This window comes from Coturnix japonica, chromosome 24 (genome assembly GCF_001577835.2).
Source record: "Coturnix japonica isolate 7356 chromosome 24, Coturnix japonica 2.1, whole genome shotgun sequence".
NCBI lineage: Eukaryota > Metazoa > Chordata > Aves > Galliformes > Phasianidae > Coturnix > Coturnix japonica.
Window position 1 is genome coordinate 4,843,019 of NC_029539.1, and position 20,390 is coordinate 4,863,408.

At 52.5% G+C, this 20,390-nt stretch overlaps 2 protein-coding genes across 4 annotated transcripts in view; one reads left to right on the forward strand and one right to left on the reverse strand.

Moving 5' to 3' along the window:
* Positions 1 to 131: 131 nt before the first annotated feature.
* Positions 132 to 9,506, forward strand: CXCR5 (C-X-C motif chemokine receptor 5). 2 transcript variants are annotated; one of them, XM_015884059.2, is made up of 2 exons: positions 132 to 2,009; positions 5,848 to 9,506. In XM_015884059.2, exons 1-2 carry the CDS (start codon positions 1,971 to 1,973, stop codon positions 6,922 to 6,924), a joined length of 1,116 nt encoding a protein of 371 aa, XP_015739545.1. In that variant the 5' UTR covers positions 132 to 1,970; the 3' UTR covers positions 6,925 to 9,506. The 2 variants fall into 2 exon arrangements, with proteins under 2 accessions (XP_015739545.1, XP_032304992.1); XM_032449101.1 differs by lacking the exon at positions 132 to 2,009 and adding an exon at positions 2,061 to 4,210.
* The window catches only part of BCL9L (BCL9 like), a 38,274-nt gene continuing 27,262 nt past the window's right edge, over positions 9,379 to 20,390 (reverse strand). Inside the window, exons 2-7 of one of the 2 annotated variants that reach the window (XM_032449100.1) lie at positions 20,192 to 20,314; positions 18,851 to 19,061; positions 18,276 to 18,360; positions 15,483 to 17,871; positions 14,870 to 15,136; positions 9,379 to 13,841 (exon numbers count right to left, since the gene is read on the reverse strand). In XM_032449100.1, coding sequence (XP_032304991.1) covers positions 12,682 to 13,841; positions 14,870 to 15,136; positions 15,483 to 17,871; positions 18,276 to 18,360; positions 18,851 to 19,061; positions 20,192 to 20,314 — 4,235 coding nt within the window. In that variant the 3' untranslated portion in view covers positions 9,379 to 12,681. The remainder of the gene's footprint in view (positions 13,842 to 14,869; positions 15,137 to 15,482; positions 17,872 to 18,275; positions 18,361 to 18,850; positions 19,062 to 20,191; positions 20,315 to 20,390) is intronic. The other variant, XM_015884058.2, reaches the window with a different exon arrangement.

Consider the following 20,390-nt stretch of genomic DNA (forward strand, 5'->3'; position numbering starts at 1 on the left):
GATCGTGCGTGAGCTCCCGCGGTCACGTGAGCAGAGCTGTGGCGGGGGCAGGGTTACGGCCCGTGGTGCACTTCCGGTCCGCCGGAAGTGGGCCTTCTGGTGGGAGGGGGCGGGGTAAGATGGCGGAGCGGGCAGGCGGGCTGTGTGGTACGGCCATGGCTGCCATGCAGCAGTGAGGCTTCATGCTCACGTAGCTCGTTCCTTCCTTCTACCACCAGTTTCTGATCAGTGTTTTGCCTCCACCCTCCACAACAGTGTTTTTACCCTCAAAAAGCTTCAAAAAGCAGTGTTTTCGCCCTCAAAAAGCAGTGTTTTTACCCTCAAAATGCAGTGTTTTTACCCTCCCACACATTGCACACCCAGCCTATGCTGCTGTTCTGTTGCCCACAATAGATGAACATGCATTAACAAACCTCATTGTTAAGTTATTCAGCCCCCAGAGCACTCACTGTGCTGTGCACTCCTTGCCATGTCAGCCATCAACCCAAGGCACAGAGCTGCCCTCATTCTTTCTCACCCTCTTTCCCACATAACGTCCTTTTTAGGCCTCCATTCCATGCATGACAAGCAGGAACCTGCAGACAGATTCTATGCTTTCCTTTGGCAGGGAAACATCTCACCTGTGTCGTGCTGCCGGGCACAGCAATCATTGCTGCAGAGGTCTCTGTGCTGCCTTTTCTCAGCTCTCAGTAATGCTGGGCATCATGCTTTGCAGAGAGAGGTGCAGAAAATAGCACGCACTGACCTTAAAAGAGCAAAGTCTGTCACTAGTTACCAGCTGGGTGAATCTGGGTTTGCAAAGCTTTATTTGTGATGGTAACAACAAATGAGATTACTAGAAACATCCGAGAGAAGATCCAGGAGTCAGAACGGATTTGGCTTAGAAAGTCAGTGTAGTGTCAAACTGGTCAGTTGAAATGCTTGGTAGTTATAGAGCAGACCATCCTTAAGGAGTGTATTTAATCATCTTTTTTTGTACAGCTGAGTAAATTATCTCTGCTTATTTTTTGTCTATGTTCTCCTCTCTGGCACTTCTCCTGTGTTTAACAGCGCAGCAACACACGGATCCTGTGCTTCATCTGTGGTAGCAATCACATAGTGCAGCATGTACTTGCAAGGGAAATTGTTGCCTGTGACACCAGGGTGTGTTCCCTGAAGCCTTTTCATCTCCAGCCCACTTCTAAGGGCCTGGACTCACAGCCCGGGAGATGCCTCCTGCTAAGAACCACAGAGACAAAACCCAATAGTGCTCACCAGTGTAGTGTCTCCTTCCTCACCGGTGTGACTCTGCCAGGCTTCATGCTCAAACAGAAGCTCCAACAGGCTTGTGCCTGCCTTCCTCAAATTAGAAACTTTCAATTAACTTCTCAATTAGTTAGCAGCCTCTGTTAACTAATGCCCTTAGTTAACTGCAGAGCAGCCACTGAGGCAGCCCTTTCCATCAGCAGCCTCTGCACTCCAGTGTGAGTGCAACAAGAGATGAAGCAGCAGGAGATAGAGAATGGCTGTAGGTCCCTGAGGCTGGAGCAGCCAGGAAGACCCCGGCAAAGGATTATGGTTATGCAGATATGAGTAATGTCTGCAGAGCTTTACGAAGCTCCAGAGGGCATCCAGACCTGGTGAGATTTTGGGCACAGAGCTTTCAGATTGCCCTGGACTAGGACAGTAGCAGCCAAGAGCCCTGAAGTTTACAGGATGGAATTATGGACATCATGGATCTTCTCATTACAGACCAAAGGAATGTGGATTTTTCAAGCTTCGCTGTGAAAATCAAAACACTTAAGAAAGCGTGATAAAGCGAGAGGCCAATCTTTACATCATATAGGTCACCCTTCACTTGGAGCTCATTTGCCTTGCAAATACCATATTGTTACTTGCTGAGTCCCTCCCTGCTCACTTAAATGATTAACTCCACCCCAAAAAAGAAGAACTTTAGCTGACCTGCTGGAGGAGAGGCAGATCCTGACACCATGGGGCCTGTCAGCTACTCATCGGAGACCTACGACTTGGTGAGTTTGGCTTGGCTTTACTTGTTAGAGAGAACAAGGGGGTAGAGCTGGCAGAGCTGCGGGTGGGCTGAGGGACCTGGGTGCAATGTCACCGTCTTCTAATGGCTTATGTTAGAAGCAAGAGGACCGGAGCAACTACTTACATCCACACAATTAGACTTTATAGCCCATAATTCTGGACTTGAGGGATGGAGGAACTTAAAAGTGGCACTGTTGAGTTTGTGCAGAGCTAATGCAATGCAGCCCCTGACAGGCTGGGGGTGCAAAATGATCCTGTGCAGAAACCCCCAAGTCCCCAACTCCTGTGGGAATGGCCAGAGCATCACCAGGAGAAACTGAGTGATGCAGTCCTCTGCTCCATGCTGCCCATTGGTCTGAACACTTCCCAGCTGGGATCTCATAGGGAAACCCTTCTCTGCTCTCAGCACAGCTGTTGGCATGGACATAAGGTGGGGGTAACGCATGCCTTCCCTGTGAGCAGGCTGCCCGAGGCCACGCTGGGAGGGAAACACACACTTAACTTACAAGAAGGGAATTAGAAAACAAGGAAGATAAACTGCAAACACTTCTTCTAACTGAGACTGATGACATCATATATTCTGCCCTGTAGTTCTCTATCCTACAGTTGCAGGTGAAAGACAGCAGCTGTACCTTTTAGAGCTCATTGTGCTGTCTGAGGGGAAGTCCACAGCAGTGCTATCATTAGCTGAGTTCTATAGCATCGCAACTCACAATTTCTGTTTTCATATCGTGGCTCTGTGCAGCAGACCTCAGTTTTTGTTTATTTTCTGTCCCAGAGAGAAATGCTGGATTTAATTTTTAGCTATTTTTCTGTATTTTTCCTGTACATCTGAGAAAAAAGAGAACTGGGAGGGGTTTTCCCTACCCTTTTTATTCTTGTTTATTCAGCATAAAAAATCCATGGCAAACGGGGCTTGTTCCTCCCTGGAACAGGCCATAGATCACACAGAGCAGTGCCACGTGTGGTTTGGGGGTGCCACACGCAGTGATTGCATCAATGCTGTGTCCAGACTGATCTGCAAAAAAGGCCTCAACGCTGTTCTAACAAAGCAGCAACACAAACCTGCCCTAACAGGAGAAGGCCAGCTGACCAATGGGACAAATGCAGGCTGAGCACAGTTGGAATGTTTGTACTGAGAGGGCATTTATCTCAGTATTACCCAGTAAGTGCAGCAGGAGCCCCGACCAAACCTTGCTGCCCAATTAGCTCTGTAACACTGTGGAAAAGTAACACAGCAAAAATTATGACCCCAGTTCTCCATAGCAAGAAAACTTTGCCTGCTTAATTTCTCAGCTGCAGACTACACAGAGGAAAATGCTGCAGAAGGATCACTGAGATCTCCATGTGGTCTTCCATGGTACTGAAGCCCAATTCTTATCACAGGGCTGATGTGGCTCAAGAGGCAATAAGGCATAAGCATGGCAGGAGCGTGGTGTTTGCTTTTAAGTATGTTTTTCTCTCCTTTAGCCTCTAGAGAGCTGAGGAGCAGGATTGCAGTCAGTACTTGCAGAGCTGCACACCAATGTGGGCAATTTCTGTTTTAAGGCTTTGGGAATGCGAGATGCTTTCCTGGCCCTGGATGGGTTAGAAGGGAATGAGTCACTTGGAAAATCCCTAATAGCACACAGACTGCTGCTGCTCTTCTACAGGCAAATGTTTGGACTGCTGGCAGTTGTGCAGAACTGAGAAAAGCAGCTGATGTGCAGAGGAGGCCTGCGTGACTGTAGGGTGGGACAGGGGATCCCTGAACAAAAAGCATGACAGCATCGTGCCTCCCATTGCCACAGATGCAGGCATGCATTTTATTGCTTAGTTTCAGGAAAAGGCCCTACTTTTGTCGTGTTCCTCCAGCAGAGCACACATACAAATTGCTCTGTCTGTTACTACCTTTGCAAAGGTGCCCATGTGTAGACTATGACCAGGTCAGTTGATATGCTTCCAGTCTGAAAGCAGCAATCACAGCGCAAGCCTTGGCTTGTTGCATTCAGTTCATCTCCTGCAGCTCTGGTCATCTGCCCTTCCAGTCTGAGCCTGGATACACACATTTCATCCTTTCATGTTCATCTTCAACTCATCTCTGTCTGTTCCCACCCACACTTGTAGCTCGGAGATGCACATGAGAGGATGCCTCAGATACAGCTCTGCGCACACTTCCTCTGCCCGCAGCGAGTGGCTTACAGTAAGAGCCCTACCTGCCATCTTATCTGCAATCAGATGGTGGCTGATAGTGGCCTCTGCACCTCCAGCTCTGACTGTATGGTGATGCTGGCAACCATTCAGCAGCCAAAACCATTTAACAACACACACAGCCCTCACCTGCAGCTGTTCCACGCAGCGCTCCAATACTCTGACCAGCACACCCAGCCACTGCCCATCGTTTCATTTTTACTCCTTAAAACTGGGGTTGTTCAGCCTCTCTCCATTTAAGCTAAGCCCATTCCAACATGCTCCCTTTGGGATTCTCCAGCATGATCACCCCACGTCCTGAGCAGCCTGTTTTGGTCATTGTGCCAGATTGCTCAGAGAGATGGCAGATGCCCCATGTCTGCAGCCAAGGTCAGGTTGGATGGAGCTCTGAGCACTGCTGGAGCTGTGGGTGTCCCTGTGCACTGCACGGAGTGGCATCAAGCAGCCTTTGAGGGTCCCTTCCATCTCAAACCATTCTATGATTCAACACTTTCCCCAAGGGATTGCTTACCCCACTACCTGAGGACCAGCCAAGCCTTTCGTACACATTCAGTAATGCTCTGTAGACTTCAGCTTCTTCAACACCCTCAGGCTCCCCTTGAAGCCACACACATGGTTTCAGCAGTGCAGCAGTTCGAGTTGAGCGCTGCCACATCAGCTCCTTACCTGAGAAGGTTGCTTACGGAGGCACTCAGCACATCACATGGGGAAGGCTTTTAACCAAGAATAAATGCAGTCACCCTTTCTAACGAAGTACAGTGCAGAACTTGAGGTCACTTGCAGTCACTCGACTTAGCACATGCAGGGAGAGGACGAAAGGGCAAAAATTTCCCCCCAAATTAGCTCTAAAGTTGGGCTAGTATTTTTAGATGGGAACTTTGGCTGCCAAGTGAAGGCACAGCAGGTGCAAACAGCCACAGCTGGCAGTGAAAGGTATGAAAGCAGCAAGCAAAGACTTCCTCTGTGGTCGATGCTGAAGTCTCAGGGCTGGTCTCCAGAGAGGCTGTGGGTGGGGGAGTACACAACAAGTGTTGTGGAGCTCTTCCCGTTTTGCCAGTGATGGCTGAGCTTGCCACAAGCCTCCCGTGCTGAGTGTACATCTGAGCCCTTTGCTTTTGTTAGCAGCAGGTTTCTGCCAGCGCCTGAGGACAGAGCATGCCCACCATCTGCAGCAGCTCTACCACGCTTTCCTTACCAGCTGTCAGCCCAGTCTGAGTGGTGTTTTCAGATTCCCCTTTCTGGCTTTGACTGCAATTAATTCAGAACCACGGAGTTCACCAGCAGAGCAGATTTCCCTTCCCAGAATCATCCCTGTAGCTGTGGCATCCCAGTTCCTCTGATGCATTCACTCCTCCAGCTGTTTTGTACCTGTCAGCAGGCAGGACAGGCTGTGCTACAAGTAGGTGGGGAAAAAAGTCGGAGATGAGTGTTGTAAGAAATCAGATGCCTCCAGGAGGTAGCTGAGCAAAAAACAGAAGTTGGAAGTGGTTCTTTCTCTGGAAGCCAGAATATCCCCAAGTATGTTAATTAATGATAAGGGGGCGCACAGCCACTCGCAGTGGGAGAGCTGGGTGATTGGGTTCTTCTGTTCAGAAATTGCCCTCCTGTAACCAGACTCTCTGTTCCCAGAGCCAGGTGGAGCTGAGCGGTTACTACGAGGCTGAGAACAGCACTCCTTCTTTGGAAGGCTACTTTTGCTTCAATCCAGCCTCATCTGTGGTTGGCAACCAGAGAGACCCCTTCAGGAAGGTCTTCATACCGCTCGCCTATCTGCTGATGTTCCTGTTGGGAACTGTGGGCAATGCCCTGGTCCTGGTCATTTTAGAGAGGTTCAAACGGTCTCGAACAACCACGGAAAACTTCCTCTTCCACCTCACCCTGGCCAACCTGGCGCTGCTGCTCACCTTCCCCTTCAGCGTGGTTGAAAGCCTAGCTGGGTGGGTATTCGGGACCTTCCTCTGCAAGATCCTCAGTGCTGTCCACAAGATCAATTTCTACTGCAGCAGCATGCTGCTGGGCTGCATCGCGGTGGATCGCTACTTGGCCATCGTGTATGCAATCCACACCTACCGCAAGCGCAGAGCTCGCTCCATCCACCTCACCTGCACGGCCATCTGGCTCTCCTCCCTGCTCCTCACCTTACCCGATCTCATCTTCATGGAAGTCTGGACAGATGAGAGCAACCGCAGCATCTGCTATTTTCCAGAAGCTGGGATTCATGGCAACAACGTGTGGCTGGCAACTCGTTTCCTGTACCACAGCGTGGGTTTCTTCATGCCCCTGCTGGTCATGTGTTACTGCTACACGGCCATCGTCCGTGCTCTGTGTCAGTCCCAGCGCCTGCAAAGGCAGAAAGCTGTCCGTGTAGCCATCCTGGTCACCGGTGTGTTCCTGCTCTGCTGGAGCCCGTACCACATCGTCATCTTTCTGAACACCCTTACCAAGCTGGAAGCCTTCACCAAGAACTGCCTCCTGGAAGATCAGCTGGACACCGCCATCATGGTGACAGAGGCCATTGGCTTCACGCACTGCTGCCTCAACCCCATCATTTATGCCTTTATTGGGGTCAAGTTCCGTAACGACTTCTTCCGTATCCTGCACGAGCTGGGCTGCATAAACCAGGAGACCCTACAGGAGATCCTGGAGGTGACGAGGAAGGGCTGCGGAATCGAGTCTGACAACACCACCTCTATTTCCACTTTCTAACTCAGAAAGGCTGCTGCAGGGCAGAAATGGCCTGGCCATGCCTGTCCAGTCTCATATGTGCTGTGTCCCAGTCCTAAGTGTCCCCACCACTCTCTTCATCCCTCGGGAAACCAAGGTCTGACAGCTTCCTAACACCCCAATCCCAACGCATTGCTTCTGTGTTCCCATACAGACCAAAGTCTGTCTGGCAGCTGTTGGCAAATGCCAACTGTCCGGTTGTCACGCTGACAGGGATGGAGGAACCAAAGGAGGTTGAGCCTGTTGTTACCACATCTCCATCACCAAACTAACTGCAGGAGCCCTGTGCACAGAGCCAGAGACAGGACTGAGTCACAGGGAGAGGGGGGAGGGCAGGAAAAACACACAGCCAGGTGGGAGTGGAGCTGCATCAGTGAGTGAGGGATGAGGAAAGGACAGCACGGGTTCCCGTCTCACCTGCTCACCTCACTGAAGAGATGCTGAAAAGAAGCAATGGGGGACAATTATCACAGCAGCCAGAGCAAGAAATGCAGGTAAGACATCAGGGTACCCAGGGCCAATCCCAGTGACAAAGGCCACACGCTGTCTGGACGGCTCCTCCTGCTGCATGACGTCCTGCCATCCAGGCACTGCACATCACTTTTCCCAGCACAGCTCAGCCCAGGAGGCCTTGGACTCAGGTTTGACTGCTGCAGATTCCTCTCCTGACATCAGCCACATCCTTCCTCGCTCACTTGAAATGCCTGAGTGTGCAAAAGCTGTCTTTGAAGGAAGGTGCCTGAGCAGATGGCTCAGCCTTGTGACTGAGCACGGAGAAAATGAACCACGCATCTTTGTGAGGCTGAAGGTGTAACCTGTTTTTCTTCCTCCCCTTTTCCTTTTGCAGCTCACTGTACATCGCTTTGTGCATTCTGACCCACAGTGCGGTACAACATAGAAGAAAACCTCATTTGCATCATTTCTGTTTGTTTTCAGAGGGCTGAGAGGCAGCGCTGCATTTTGCTTTCAGATGATGCTTTCAGATATCCTTGCTCCACCTGCACACACAGGGCCTTTAGAAGGGGGTGCATCCAATGTCCAGCTTCACTTAGAACAATCCTGAGTGCTGATCTCACCCTTCACCTGCTGGTCCAAAACAAGAGGGGCAGCTTTATAACATCGTTAATGATGGCACTGCAAGCTGGTACACAGGGCAGCTCCAACAGGCTTGTGCAGCTTGCTGCTTCCTGATAAGTCTTGTCAAAGTAAAGCATCAGCACATACACAGTTGCTTGCTTGCATTTTTCTCATTAGCCAAACATTGCTTTGGCCTCCACTTAATGGCAGCCACACACATGCTGTCATATGGGAATGACCCCAACCACTGGAAAACATTAAAATCTGCTGTTCTCCTCACCTCACTGCTTATGCTTAGTTGGCACAACACCAGGTTTGCCACTGCAGGAGGGATTTTTGTGTCTAAATCCATCCTGAAGTTCAACCCATTAACAAGAAGCGCAGTCACAGCCTGACCTCACCATATGCAGTCACACTGCAGACAGCAGTCAGCACAGAGTGGGTCATGTCAGACTATCCCAGCTCGGGCAGAGGTGAATGAGCTGCTTCCATATTGTGACATGACAAGGAAACTCCTGAAATGCAAAGCATTAACAGAATGAACAGCCCAGCCCTGCAGAGCATCGCCTACAGCAGCACGCTGCTTCCTATTCCCCAAGAGGCAGCTGAGCCGCCCAGGGGACATCACTGGGGTGTTTTAGCAGAGCACCCTGCCCCACACAGCAGCCATGGGGCCGTGACAGGCAGCAGAGCGTGCACAAAGCGCGAGCCAGTGAATGCATGAATGAACGTGTGCCTGGGAGCACTGCAGAACTGGGGCTCCCCGCACACCCTCGTGCATCTCGCTGTGACTCACACAGGGTTTCATTTTCCTTATCAAGAAGAGGACCTGCGTCCTCACCCTGATTCCCCAATGCTTGCAGCTGGGCCCCGCTCCGTCACCCACCGCTGCCCAGGAGGGGTGGCTGGGAGCAGGTGTGCTCTAACAGCGCTGGGACAGGATCTGCAGCAGCAGGGAACAGAGGAAAATGAGCTGTTTCTCACCGACAGCAGTTGAAGAAGAGCTGCTTCAAGCCACAGAGGTGAGCAGCTATGTCCAACCCACAGCCCCACACCATGGTGGCAGCCCCGCTCCATGCTGCACTATGGGCTGAGACCAGGGCACGGGGCAGGTTGGATGCCCAGGGCAAGAGGATGGGCTGGCACAGCAGAGGATGGGACAGACAACACAGCCTGGACTTAGGCAGCAAAATCCACCATAGCTCAAGGAGCTAAATGGCTGGGCCATCCACTGCATGCAGACTATGGGAAGCAGCATCTGGCTGTCTCTGCTGAGAGCAGAATTGAGAGCAAGGAGGTTCCAACTGCAGTGAAGGACCCTGCAGGACATCACACAGACCAGGGACGAGAGGCACGAGGTCAGGTTTTGAACTTTGTCTTTTTAATAAAAAGGCACCTATAAAACAGGTCAATACATTACAGGCAGCACAGATACCCAAAAACAAGCCTAAAAATTGTTTCAAATAAAAACCAATAAGATGTCTTCACATATTGTATTTATATATTTATATTTATATATATATTTATATAATGGTACAAAATGACTGGGGAAGTTTCTCCATGGGATGATAGAGAACAGGTCAGTCACCATTACCTCAATGTGAAAGCTAATTCCAGGTGCTTGATTGTTCGACTGTTTCCCAATGAATTACTTTTTGGAGCTGAAAAAAACATTTGCAACGTCATGGTTAAAACATGGGCAAACCTTTTCCTGTGATTAGGTGGAGTCAGTACACAGAACTCAAGCTGAGATGCTGAGCAATAAAACTACAAGACATGAGACCAGACACAGCTCACAGCAGCGGGCAACCAGCTGACGGCGATCCACCCTGGTCTGATAGGGTTAGTGCTGCTCCTGGGCACAACATCCAGGTAGAGATGCTCTGTAGCACCTCCTCTCCCCTTGGCTCACCCATCACAGCAGTTGGGGTAGGGCTGTTTGGCTTCAGGGCAGCACAGTGTTGCAGATGAGCCCCAGTTGCTGCTCTGGAAGTCCGCAGCTCTGAAATAATGCCAGGATTTCCCTTTTGTATACAGGCCTGCTGAGTTGAAAGGCTTTACTTCTTAGTAATCTATCTCTGGAGGACAGGTCTACCTCCTGCTGTCAGGCTGCCCGGGGTCTGCAGGGAACGTACCGGCAGGCAGAGATCTCAATGGGGCCAATAGAACAGACAAACAAAAAACTTCACTTTTATAGAAAATAGTATGGCTTAAAATTAACTGAGACTGGCTGGTGGGCGATGAGCAGGGCAGGGGGCTGCCAGTGCCATTTGGATGTCTACAAGCAAATACCGGCAGCCAACACCCCGGGGTGCAGCCGAGAGAAGCCACAGCCATTCAGGCCACTCAAGATGAGAAAAAGCTGCATACGTTCAAGCCACATCCTCCCACGTGAAATGCACACTCTGAAAGGATGGAGAACTCAAACAGCGACAACATCAGGTCCGAAGCATGCTGCCTTAGCCCTGGGTTGAAGACTATTCCACTTTGTTCTAATAGCCAACAAGCACTTTCTGGGATTGCTCCTTTGAATGCTCAGATTGCAACCACCGCAAAGCATAAGAGCAGAGTTTCCTTTCCCAAATCCAGAGCTGCACTTCAGCCTTACACTGTTCTCTACAAAACATCCCATTGGCTCAAGGTGCTGCTCATTAGATGCTGTGGCTACATCTCATTACAGATCCAATCAACGCAGCCACTGGGTCGACATTTTGGCACCCGACAGCTTTTTCTAGCAGCCTGCAAGGTGACAAAAAGCTCTGCCATTCCCTCCCTACTTAACAATCTCCCTTTCCTTCTGTGGTATCTAATAGGGAAAAGTAAGTGCTGCTACAAGAGAGGTAGTAAGCAAAGTCTGGCTTTGCAGAGATAATCCTCCAACTGGTGTTCGTGTGGCAGTCAAATGCCCTGAGTTCACAGTGGGATACCCATGGGGTACACCGTGCTGGAATGGGGTCCTGCAGAGATCCAGAGACCCTGTGTGTGCAGAAGGGCACACGCTTAATCCTACAGCCCCTTCAGTGAACCAACACAGGAGAGCACACCAGTGCTGCGTGCGGGAAGACCTTACGAAATGGAGGATGGGAAGGGTGAAGCACAGCCAAAAAAGCCTGAGTTGTTCAAACAGCTTCCAGCAGCTTAAGAATAAGAACCTCTTCTATCAGAAACGTAGGGCAGGCTCATGGCACACAGCTGACATCGCACAACACAACTCTGATTCAGAAATGCGGTATTGCATGCAAGGACAGCACCCTGCAGGCACTCAAGGCCAGGTGGGATGGGGCCCTGGGCAGCCTGAGCTGGTGGGGGTAGCCCTGCCCATGGCCAGGGGTGGCACTGGGTGGGCTTTGAGGTCCCCTCCAACCTGAGCTGTGCTGTGATCTTCAACAGCAGTGCCTCCCAGTGCAGTAGGACAGGGCTGCTGCAGGGCAAGGAGCAGAAAACACCCGAAAAAACCCAGAGGAGGGCAGTGTAAGGAAGGAAGACCTGGGAGATCAATCAACAGTAGAGGGAGAGGGGATGTGGCGTGGTCATGGAGGACGATGGCTGATAAAGGACTGGTGTAGGAAGGCTGCGAAAGAGCAGGGTTCCCAGCTAGCCTCTCCTGGAAGCACAAGAATGAAAGATTCAGGTGAGCTCAGAGTCCCTCCATCCCTACACACCGCCCTGCATGAAGGGAAAGAAAAGGCCCAGAGACGACACGGCTGATGGAGGCCTTCAGGCCCAACTATGTGATTACCAGCAGAGCCTGGATCATTGCTGCCTCTGTGCCGGCTGGCTGGCATCCTCCCTTTCACAGCCAAAGCAGCAGTGACAGCTGTATCCTAAGGAGCTGCAGCCCTGCCTGGCCAAATGAGCGCTGTTCCAGTGGTCACAGCCCTGATCTACCCAATGGTCCTCAGTCACCGGCTGTGTCCTCGTGCCCAGCACAGCACAGGAGCCTGAGATCTGCATGGAGCTGTACACCCCACATGAGCAAACCATTCCAACACAGAGTCGCCCCACAGTGGGATCTCCCAATGCCCTGCGCACCCCAGAGGATCCTCCTGCCCCTCCCCAAGGAAAGCTTTCAATCCTTGTCCACTGTTGCCTTTAGCATTTTTTTTTCTTTTTTTTTTTTCTTTTTCTTTTTTTCTTATTTTGAGGCTTCTATTAAAACACAGAAATACAGAACAATTAAAAACCAGCACAAGTTTTTTGCCTTTCTCAGCGACCTATTTACAGCTAGTTCCCAAAACCCTCTTACACAGTTTGGTTGCTTAAAAGGAACACACAAAAAAAGAAAAGGGAGAGAGAAGGAAACAAAAAGGACGAAACAAACGAAGAACAGAACGAGAACAAGGAAAGAAAAACATCAGAAGGAGGAAAACAATAAATTGCCACAGGGTCTGGAAGTCCCTGATCACCACACGGGGTTCATAACTCCCTGCCCCACTCCCAGTCCCTCCACCCCTCTTATTTTTCCCCCCGACAAAAGAAAGGAATAAAGAAAATAAAAATAATAAAAATAAAAATCACATCAAGTTTACTGCACATCTGGTTTTCTGTATAGAGGCAAATCCGATATGAAAAGCATCCCACTTGCTGTCCTCCACTGGCGTCGGCCTCCAACCCGCCCCCAACGAAAGGTTTAAAAACATCTGTACAAATCAGGCCCATGCTTTAGAAAGGCAGGTTAGCCATGTTCCCCGGCCCGGGGATGTAACTCATTTGGCTGTCCAGGGAGACGCTCCTCTGCCTCATCTGGTGCGTGACCATTAGGTTCTGCTGCGGTGGGGGCCCCATAAGAGAGCCCTGAGGTGACATGATGTGTCCTGTCTGGGCATACATCTCCCCCGACACGGACATGCTCCTCTGCTTGGCCTGCATCAGCATGAAATTCTGCTGGGCCATCAGGCTCTGCTGCGGAGACATCATGCCCTGGTGCATGCTGTTGCCCATCATGCCTTGCTGGGGCGGTATGCCTGTCCTGCCCAGCATGGGCACTTGTCCAGGATGGCACATGGGCATGCCGAGCCCCCTCTGCACACCCTGCTGCCCTGGAAGGCTGGGAGCGTTCATACCTGGCCTGACAGGGGGCTGATCAGCCATCATGTTCTGCAGGTTCATGAGGTGGAGGTTGGAAGGCTGCGATTTGGGTGCTTGGCTGTCACTCTTGGGGAAATACTGCAAGGTGCTGCTTGGCTTCTCCGAAGGGATGATCCTGGAGAGGTCAAACTCGGGGATGCCCGTGGGTGTGGGGCGGATGACCTCACTGAGCTCAGGATCGTTCAGTACCGATGCCACCCCGGGAAGCACGGCTGGGTAGGGCTCACCGATCCGAGGAGGGATGTTCTTGCCCATCATGTGTTGCTGAGGAGGCATCTGGCCAGGCTGCTGGGAAGGAAGGTCCTCAGGTGGCAATGACATCCCTGGTGGGAAATGCTGCTGCATGCCAGGGCCGCCTGCCCCACCAGGAGCCATGGGCATGTTTCCTGCAGGAGACTGCATGGCGTTGTGGGGCTGTTGCATGCGGGGGAACACGAGCTGGTTGGAAGGAATCATCTGGGAACTGTTGGGCACGGGGCCACACTGCTGGTTCAGCGAGTCCTGGGGCCCTGGAGGCAGCATCATGGGGTTCTGGGGGGGCACACCCGGCCCCGGTGCACTCGGGTGCATAGGAATGTTGGAGCCTAGCGGGTTTGGGGAGGACATCATAGAAGTAGGGGGTGGTTCGTGGGAAAGAGGCTGCTGACCAGGCAGGTTAATTCCCATGGGGCTCTGGGACGATCCAGGTCCCACGGAGTTTAAGTGCAGCTGATTCGTTTGATTCCCTGTCACACCTAAAGAGAGGAAAAAGGGAGGAGGGTTAACTCTGCCCACAGACCTCCACCCTGTGGAGCCTGTTGGGACCTACTGCTCAGAAGGCCCTGAGCTCCAAGCAAGGGGACTCAAGAGGGACTTGCAGAGCATCAACATCCAAACTTCAACTCCCCAAGCCCACAAACGGCACAGAACTATTCCAGTTTTGCTCACTGCAGTGCCACACAGAGGAGTGACCCTTCAGCACAGCCCTCCAGCTCCTTCTGTGATCATACACTGCTGAGTGGCAAGGAGGAACAAGACAGAAGTGCCAGCATCCCAAACCAAGCACTATCCAGGAGGGACAAACTGGCTCATCAGTACCACAGAGCAAGCTGCTCATAAAAGGCTCCGTTTGAAAGGCAGTGGGTGTATTTTCATGCTCGTGGCTGAACCAAATGACTTCTTTTCAGTCAAAGAGTCAACAAGTTGATTTTTCGCTTTGAAAACCACCAAAAATATTTATCAAATAGCTTTAAACCCCACCATCAAGTGGAACAGCTTGCTGGAATTCCCCTTCCCCTTCACAGCGAGCACAGAATGACGAAAGGCAATCATTTGCTTAGCTGTCCTCATCAGTGCCAGCAGCCAGCGAAGCGTATCTGGCTGTCGCTTACTGAAATCACAACTGTGCTAAGATCCAGCCTTGCTCGTGCAGGCACCTGGGCTACACTAAAAGCCACCAGGCTCCCAATCCCTGCTCTGAGCATCCCTCTCCTGCTGCAGGTTCCAAGCAGAGGCGTTCTGCCTCATCCTGGGCCTGAGATATCTCTACCTGCAGTGGAAACCCAGAGCCAACATGTCCACACTGGGTCAAAATGCTTTGAAAGCTTCCAGAGCTCATGGGAGCAGCATGCCAGACTGGGTGGTATCCAGCCAGGCAGCACAGCTAAGCCAAAACAGGACACAGGGTGGATACCCTTACAAACAAGGGCAAATTTCAGCTGTTTGAGAAGGAAGCTGACGAGGGAACACACCAACACAGTGGCACAGCCCTACAGGCACATACCTGCCATACTTCCAGGTGGAAGCATAGGCCTGTCTGGCAGCAGCTCATCATCAGAGGTGGCGATGGTTTTGATGGCATTGTGGTAGAGTGGTGTGGAGCTGGGCATGGCGTACTTGGACATCTGAGACATCATCAGAGAAAGGGGGTTCTGGGAGGGAGATGGATCTGGAGAGGAAGTAAAAGGCATGTTGGGGTTCATGGTGCTGGAGGCTGGTTGGTTGCTGGCTGGTGCAGAAGAGCTACTCCTGGGCCCAGAAGGGAGAGAACCTGCAAGCAAGAGAGAGCACAGTTTAGCACTGCATACACATGGCAGCTTGTTCCCATCAGACAGCAGATTGTTCCCTCCTTCCAGGGGCAGCCATCAGAGGTAGAGCTGAACCACAGGCTGCACCATTTGCCTTTCGGGTTATTCCAAAGGGTCCTTTTGGGACCTCTGGGGAAAAAAAAGTACTCCAGAATAATTAGGCATGAGTGTCTCCCCACTCCTGCGAGAGCATTGCAGACATAGGGGAAAATGGCCTAGCAAAGGGGTGGCTTGTTCCAGGCTTCTGGATGCTCACACACTCACCCAAACACACACGCAGGCACACCAGCACACAAGGTACCAACATACCCTGATCCAGTCCTGCCATGGACGTGGAGGAGTTCATGCTGAGCGTCTGCTTGCTCTGGTTGACTCCTGGGCTGGGCATTGTGGGTTTGGGAGATGGCACCCAACCCGGGGAAGGAACAGCCATAGAAGGGGACTTCAGGCGGCTTGGTGAGCCAGTTGGAGAGCGGACGTTAAGTGAGGAGCTCATCACCTGGGGAGACTTTAGGGGTCCAGACTGGTTAGAAGGTGGCATGCTGACCATCTGCGATGGCGTCTGCGGGGACTTGAGGTTGGCAGAGGGTGAAGTGACCAGTGGGGAGTGCACCTGGCTGAGGGTGGGGGATTTAAGGTGACCCATGCTGGGGGAGTTCATCTGGCTGATGTTGATGGTGAGGTCGGAGGGTCGGCGGCCCAACCCCCGGGAAGGTGCTGGGTGCATATTGGCCAGGTTTCCCCCTTGTGCAGGAGCGGGATTGGAGGCTGGGGGCAGAGGGATGTGGCTGAGTCTAGTGGTACCACTGATGCTTCCGACAGGCATGGTGCCCTGCTCAGGGCTGAACATGTCTGAGGCATTGCCCATCTCCTGAGGCATGTTGGGGTAAGGTCCCTGCCCACTCGAGAAACCTTGTTGTCCTTGGCTGGGGAACTGGGAGGGAATCATCATTTTCTGCGGTCCCCCCAACATTGCACTGCCGTTGCCATTCTGAGCCCTTGCCCTGGCCAGCTCCTCAGGGCTCATACCCTGATGGGCCATCATGTCAGGGCCCCTCATCTTCTGCGACATCATCATCTGCTGCTGGGGGGTCATCTGGACATTGAGGTTCATGTTCATGTTCATGTTGACATTCATGTTCATGTTGAGGTTACCAGGGCCCATGGGTGCGTCCATGTCCCGAAGGCCTGACTGGCTCATAGGGGGACTCAGTATCCCTCGAGTTCCTGCAAAATCCATTCCCATTGGGTTGTTGCTCAGATTGTCCCCTGCTATCTGCCCAGCAAACATGGATGGATCCATCTGTCTGTGAGCCTGTATCATCCTCTCCATTTCCATACCCTGGCTCATGGAGTTGCTGGACATCCCCATCGGCCTCTGCATTGCCACCGGGCGTTTCTCCATCAGCTGGTGCCGCAGAATCTCCTCCCTGGCACGTGGATTCATGAACCTTTCAGGGTCCCCTTGCCCTGATGGGTAGGGCAGGGAGCCCTGTGGGAAGTTCCCGGGACCTCCCATCGGAGGCAGATCATCACTCCACCCCATGCCAGGCCTGACCGGCCTCTGCATGGCATTCATAGGACCAAGAGCATCCAAGGGCATGTTCTGCATCCCTCCAAAGCCAGAGACTCTCTGTATTTGATTTCCAGGGAATCGTGGCCCTGGGAAGGGTGGCCCTCCCCTTAGCTGCATAGGGTCCTGCACGTCCATGGGTCCCCGCAGCTGGCTGCCCATGCCTGGCGGCCACTGCTCCCCAGGCTTACTGTGGTAGGGTGGGGGAGGGCCACGCATCATCATGCTGCCCATAGATTGTGGGATCATGATTTCCTGCATGGGTCGGCCATGGATGCTGATCTGCTCTTCCTTCCTGCGCTTCTCCTCGTAGAACTCCTGCTGCAGCTTAAGCCAGGCCACCTGCTCTGGCGTCAGGCTGTCCTGGTTCAGCCGCTGCATCATCATATTCATCTGCTGCCCCATGTCAGTGCCAGGATGGTGGGGCACCTCGTGTTCCAGGCTGGGGCCACCAAGGCTCTGGGTCTGGGAAATCATGGACTGCAGAGGCTCTTCGTACTTCTTCATGCTGGCAGGGGGTGCAGGGGGCTGGGCAGGAGCAGCCTGTGGCTGAGGGGCATTCCCAGCCTCTCCCATGCTCTGGGTGGACTTCATGAACGGCTCAGCCTCCCCGCTGCGCAGCAGCAGACGTTCAATGTCCCGCAGGGTCTGCAAAGAGCGCTCTCGGTGCTCCAGCTGCTCCTTCGAGAGCCCTTCTGAGTTCATAGAGTTCCTGGAGCCCAGACCTGTCTGCCCATTCCCCTGCATCCCCGAGCCTGGGCCCTCCCCAAGGAGGTTGGAGCTGGACGTGGCAGAGTCCACTTGCCCAGGCTGCATGGTGGTGGTCGATGCAGTGGGTGTATTGGGATGGTTACTTCCGGGCTGGTTGCTGCCGCTGTTGTTTCCTATGGAGTTGGGAGTCAGTTCTCTTCGGACATCTTCACTCGTCCCCTCCTGGGGCAGGCTGTTGGGTGCAGGTAGAGCTGTCTGACTGATGGCCTGAGGTGGAGGAGGAGGCTGCGGTGGGGGAGGCTGCGGCTGTGGCTGACTTGCTTGAGGTGCTGGTGGCTGCGACTGGGGAGTGTTGGCAGAAGGAGGGTTAATTGGAACCTGCTCAGCAACTCCCAGCACTTTAGGAGCTGGCACCTGATGGAGAAAAAGGAAGACAAAGTGAGGATGAAAACACTCCAGCTATTCTTCCCATACCCTACAGGAAAACAATCTGAAACACGCCACATGGCAGCTCTGCCTTCATTCCTCATGGGGAAGAAGCAGGCCCCATCACATGGCCTGGAAATACAGAGTCATGTATTCTGCCCACATATCTGCGGGGCCACATATCGTGCCCCAGCCCAAATTCTTCACAGTTTACAGCAACCAAGACTCATTCTGAAGTGGCTTCAGAGAAAAGCACTTCTCACACTGCTGAAAGGGAATTCTGATCCCCTGTTCCTCCACAGCTGAACCAGGAGCTGGGGGAAATAGCCATGTCAGAACGGAATGGTCAGCAGCACTCGCCAACAGGAGCATTGGGTCCATGGCCAGTATACCTGGTCTAGCTTTGCCCGTGGGACGTTTTGCTGATGATAGGCCAGAATGGAGTCAGCTCGGCCCTGCAAGACAGCTTCCGCAGCTCTGGGGAGAGAGAATCAACCACTCAAGATCAGACATTGTGCCCCATCCCGGGCCCCAGGCACCACCTCCTCTCTTCAGTCCTATGGGAACAGGGAATTCTTAGGAGGTCAGTAGGAATGGGGGATATTCTCAGCGTCCTCACCCCTGTCCTGCACAGGTCACAGAGAGGTTTTCCAACTGAAGATCACCTGCCTTGGAATTTCCCTCTTCCCATGTCCTGTGCTGGGCCTTCTGCTCTGCTTTGTGCCTGCTGCTCCATGCTGCCCTATAGGTGTCTGTTTCCAAGATGCTCTACCACACATGACATATGATCTAGCAAAGAGCCCTAACACTCAGTCTTGCTAGATGCTATGGCTGAGACAACGCAGAACAGAAGTGAGGAACTGAGCGGAGAACGCCAAGTGTTACACGGCATTCCCTGTGACAACCCAACCCCTCCAGATCAGCAATCCACATTGCTATGGGTGAATGGACAAGATCCGCTGCTTACGTGTTAGCGAGGTGTGTTGTGAAGACGTAGACGAACTGCGAAGGCTGCTTTCCTGTTCCACCACCTCCACCTCCAGCACCATCCGACCGTAAGCCTGGGGCAGTACCATGGGGTGTGCTGGAAGAACTGGTCTCATTCAGGTTTGGCAACGGGTTGGACCCTGGGCCAAGCTGCGAGGCCGTGGACATTGCAGGATCTGCTACATTACAATCTGTGGGAGCACAGGACAGGAGTTACTAAAGCCAGTGCTGCAAGAGAAGCAGAGCAGCCTTTGCTAAATGGCACTGCTTTCTGGACCAGAAAGAACAGATGAAGGGAAGCAGGAGGGCTCCCTGCACCACCAGGTGGCAGCAGCCGACCAGCAGTCCCTGCAATCTTGGTGGCCGATGTCCCCAGGCACCAAGCAGCCCAACTCCTCCTTTGGTCTCTCCTTCATCTCAGGGTGGCCCCAGGCTCATCTTATCTCCCTTCCCATGGTGGTAACAACAGGCACCCGGGTAGCAGGGGAAAGAGGAGATGGTTTTCACCAGCGATAATTATTAATCATCATTAATTATTGAGTAATATTCCTAATTAATATTAATAAGCATTGTAATTAACAGCAGCATTCATTGCTTTCCTCTTGCTCAGCTCCATACATGCACTACAGCCACTGAGCCAGGCTCACTCTTCTCTTACCAACAGTGAATGCTTGGACTAGCAGTCAGCCTGGGGCAAAGCAATGGCACTGAGGGATGTGGTCAGTGGGCAGCAATGGTGGTAAGTGGACAGCTGGGCTGGATGACCTTGGAGGTCTTTTCCAGCCTCAATGATTCTATGATTCCAACCAGCTGGCAGGAAAGTCTTGCAGTCTTGCCTTCCATCCTGGTCCTTGTGAACCACACAGAGATGTGGAGATAAACATCTCAGGATAGACGGCTGCTGTGCACTGGCAGGCATGAAGGCCATACGTCACTCAGCTTTATGTGCACGTTTGCTGACTCACAGTGATACTGAACTGCCAAACAAGGGAGAGCACTTCCTCCAAAGCAAAAGAAATGGCCGCGTGTCATGGTTTTGGAAGAGCTCCCTGCTCATGTTGGGCAGCTCAGCCTTGCCTGAACTACTGTCAAGACACCAAGAGCATCTTTAGCCTCATTTGTACAGTTGAAGGTATCTGGGCAGCATGGACATCCAACCTCAATACCTTCCCCCTCCAGCATCTCAGTGGCATCTCCACAGAACAAATCTCGCCCCTCACTGTGTGGCTGCAGATCTCTCGGAGCACAATGACCTGCCTCACTTTCAGGAGAGATGTGGCTTTATTCAAGACTCTGGGCTGGCCAGGAGGTAAGCACTCACTGTGTGCACTGCTGATGGGCTTGTCGTCTTCCTCGCTGTCTGGCCCAGAGCACCATTCGTCCCCACTGTACGGCTGCTTCCTTTCCAGCACACACCGCCTCTTGCTGCGAGGAGCCACCTCACCTGCAAAGGACACAAGAGTCAGAAGAGCTGAGCAGAGCTGGCAGGGGGCTGAGAAGGCTCTGCCTGGCTGCGGTGA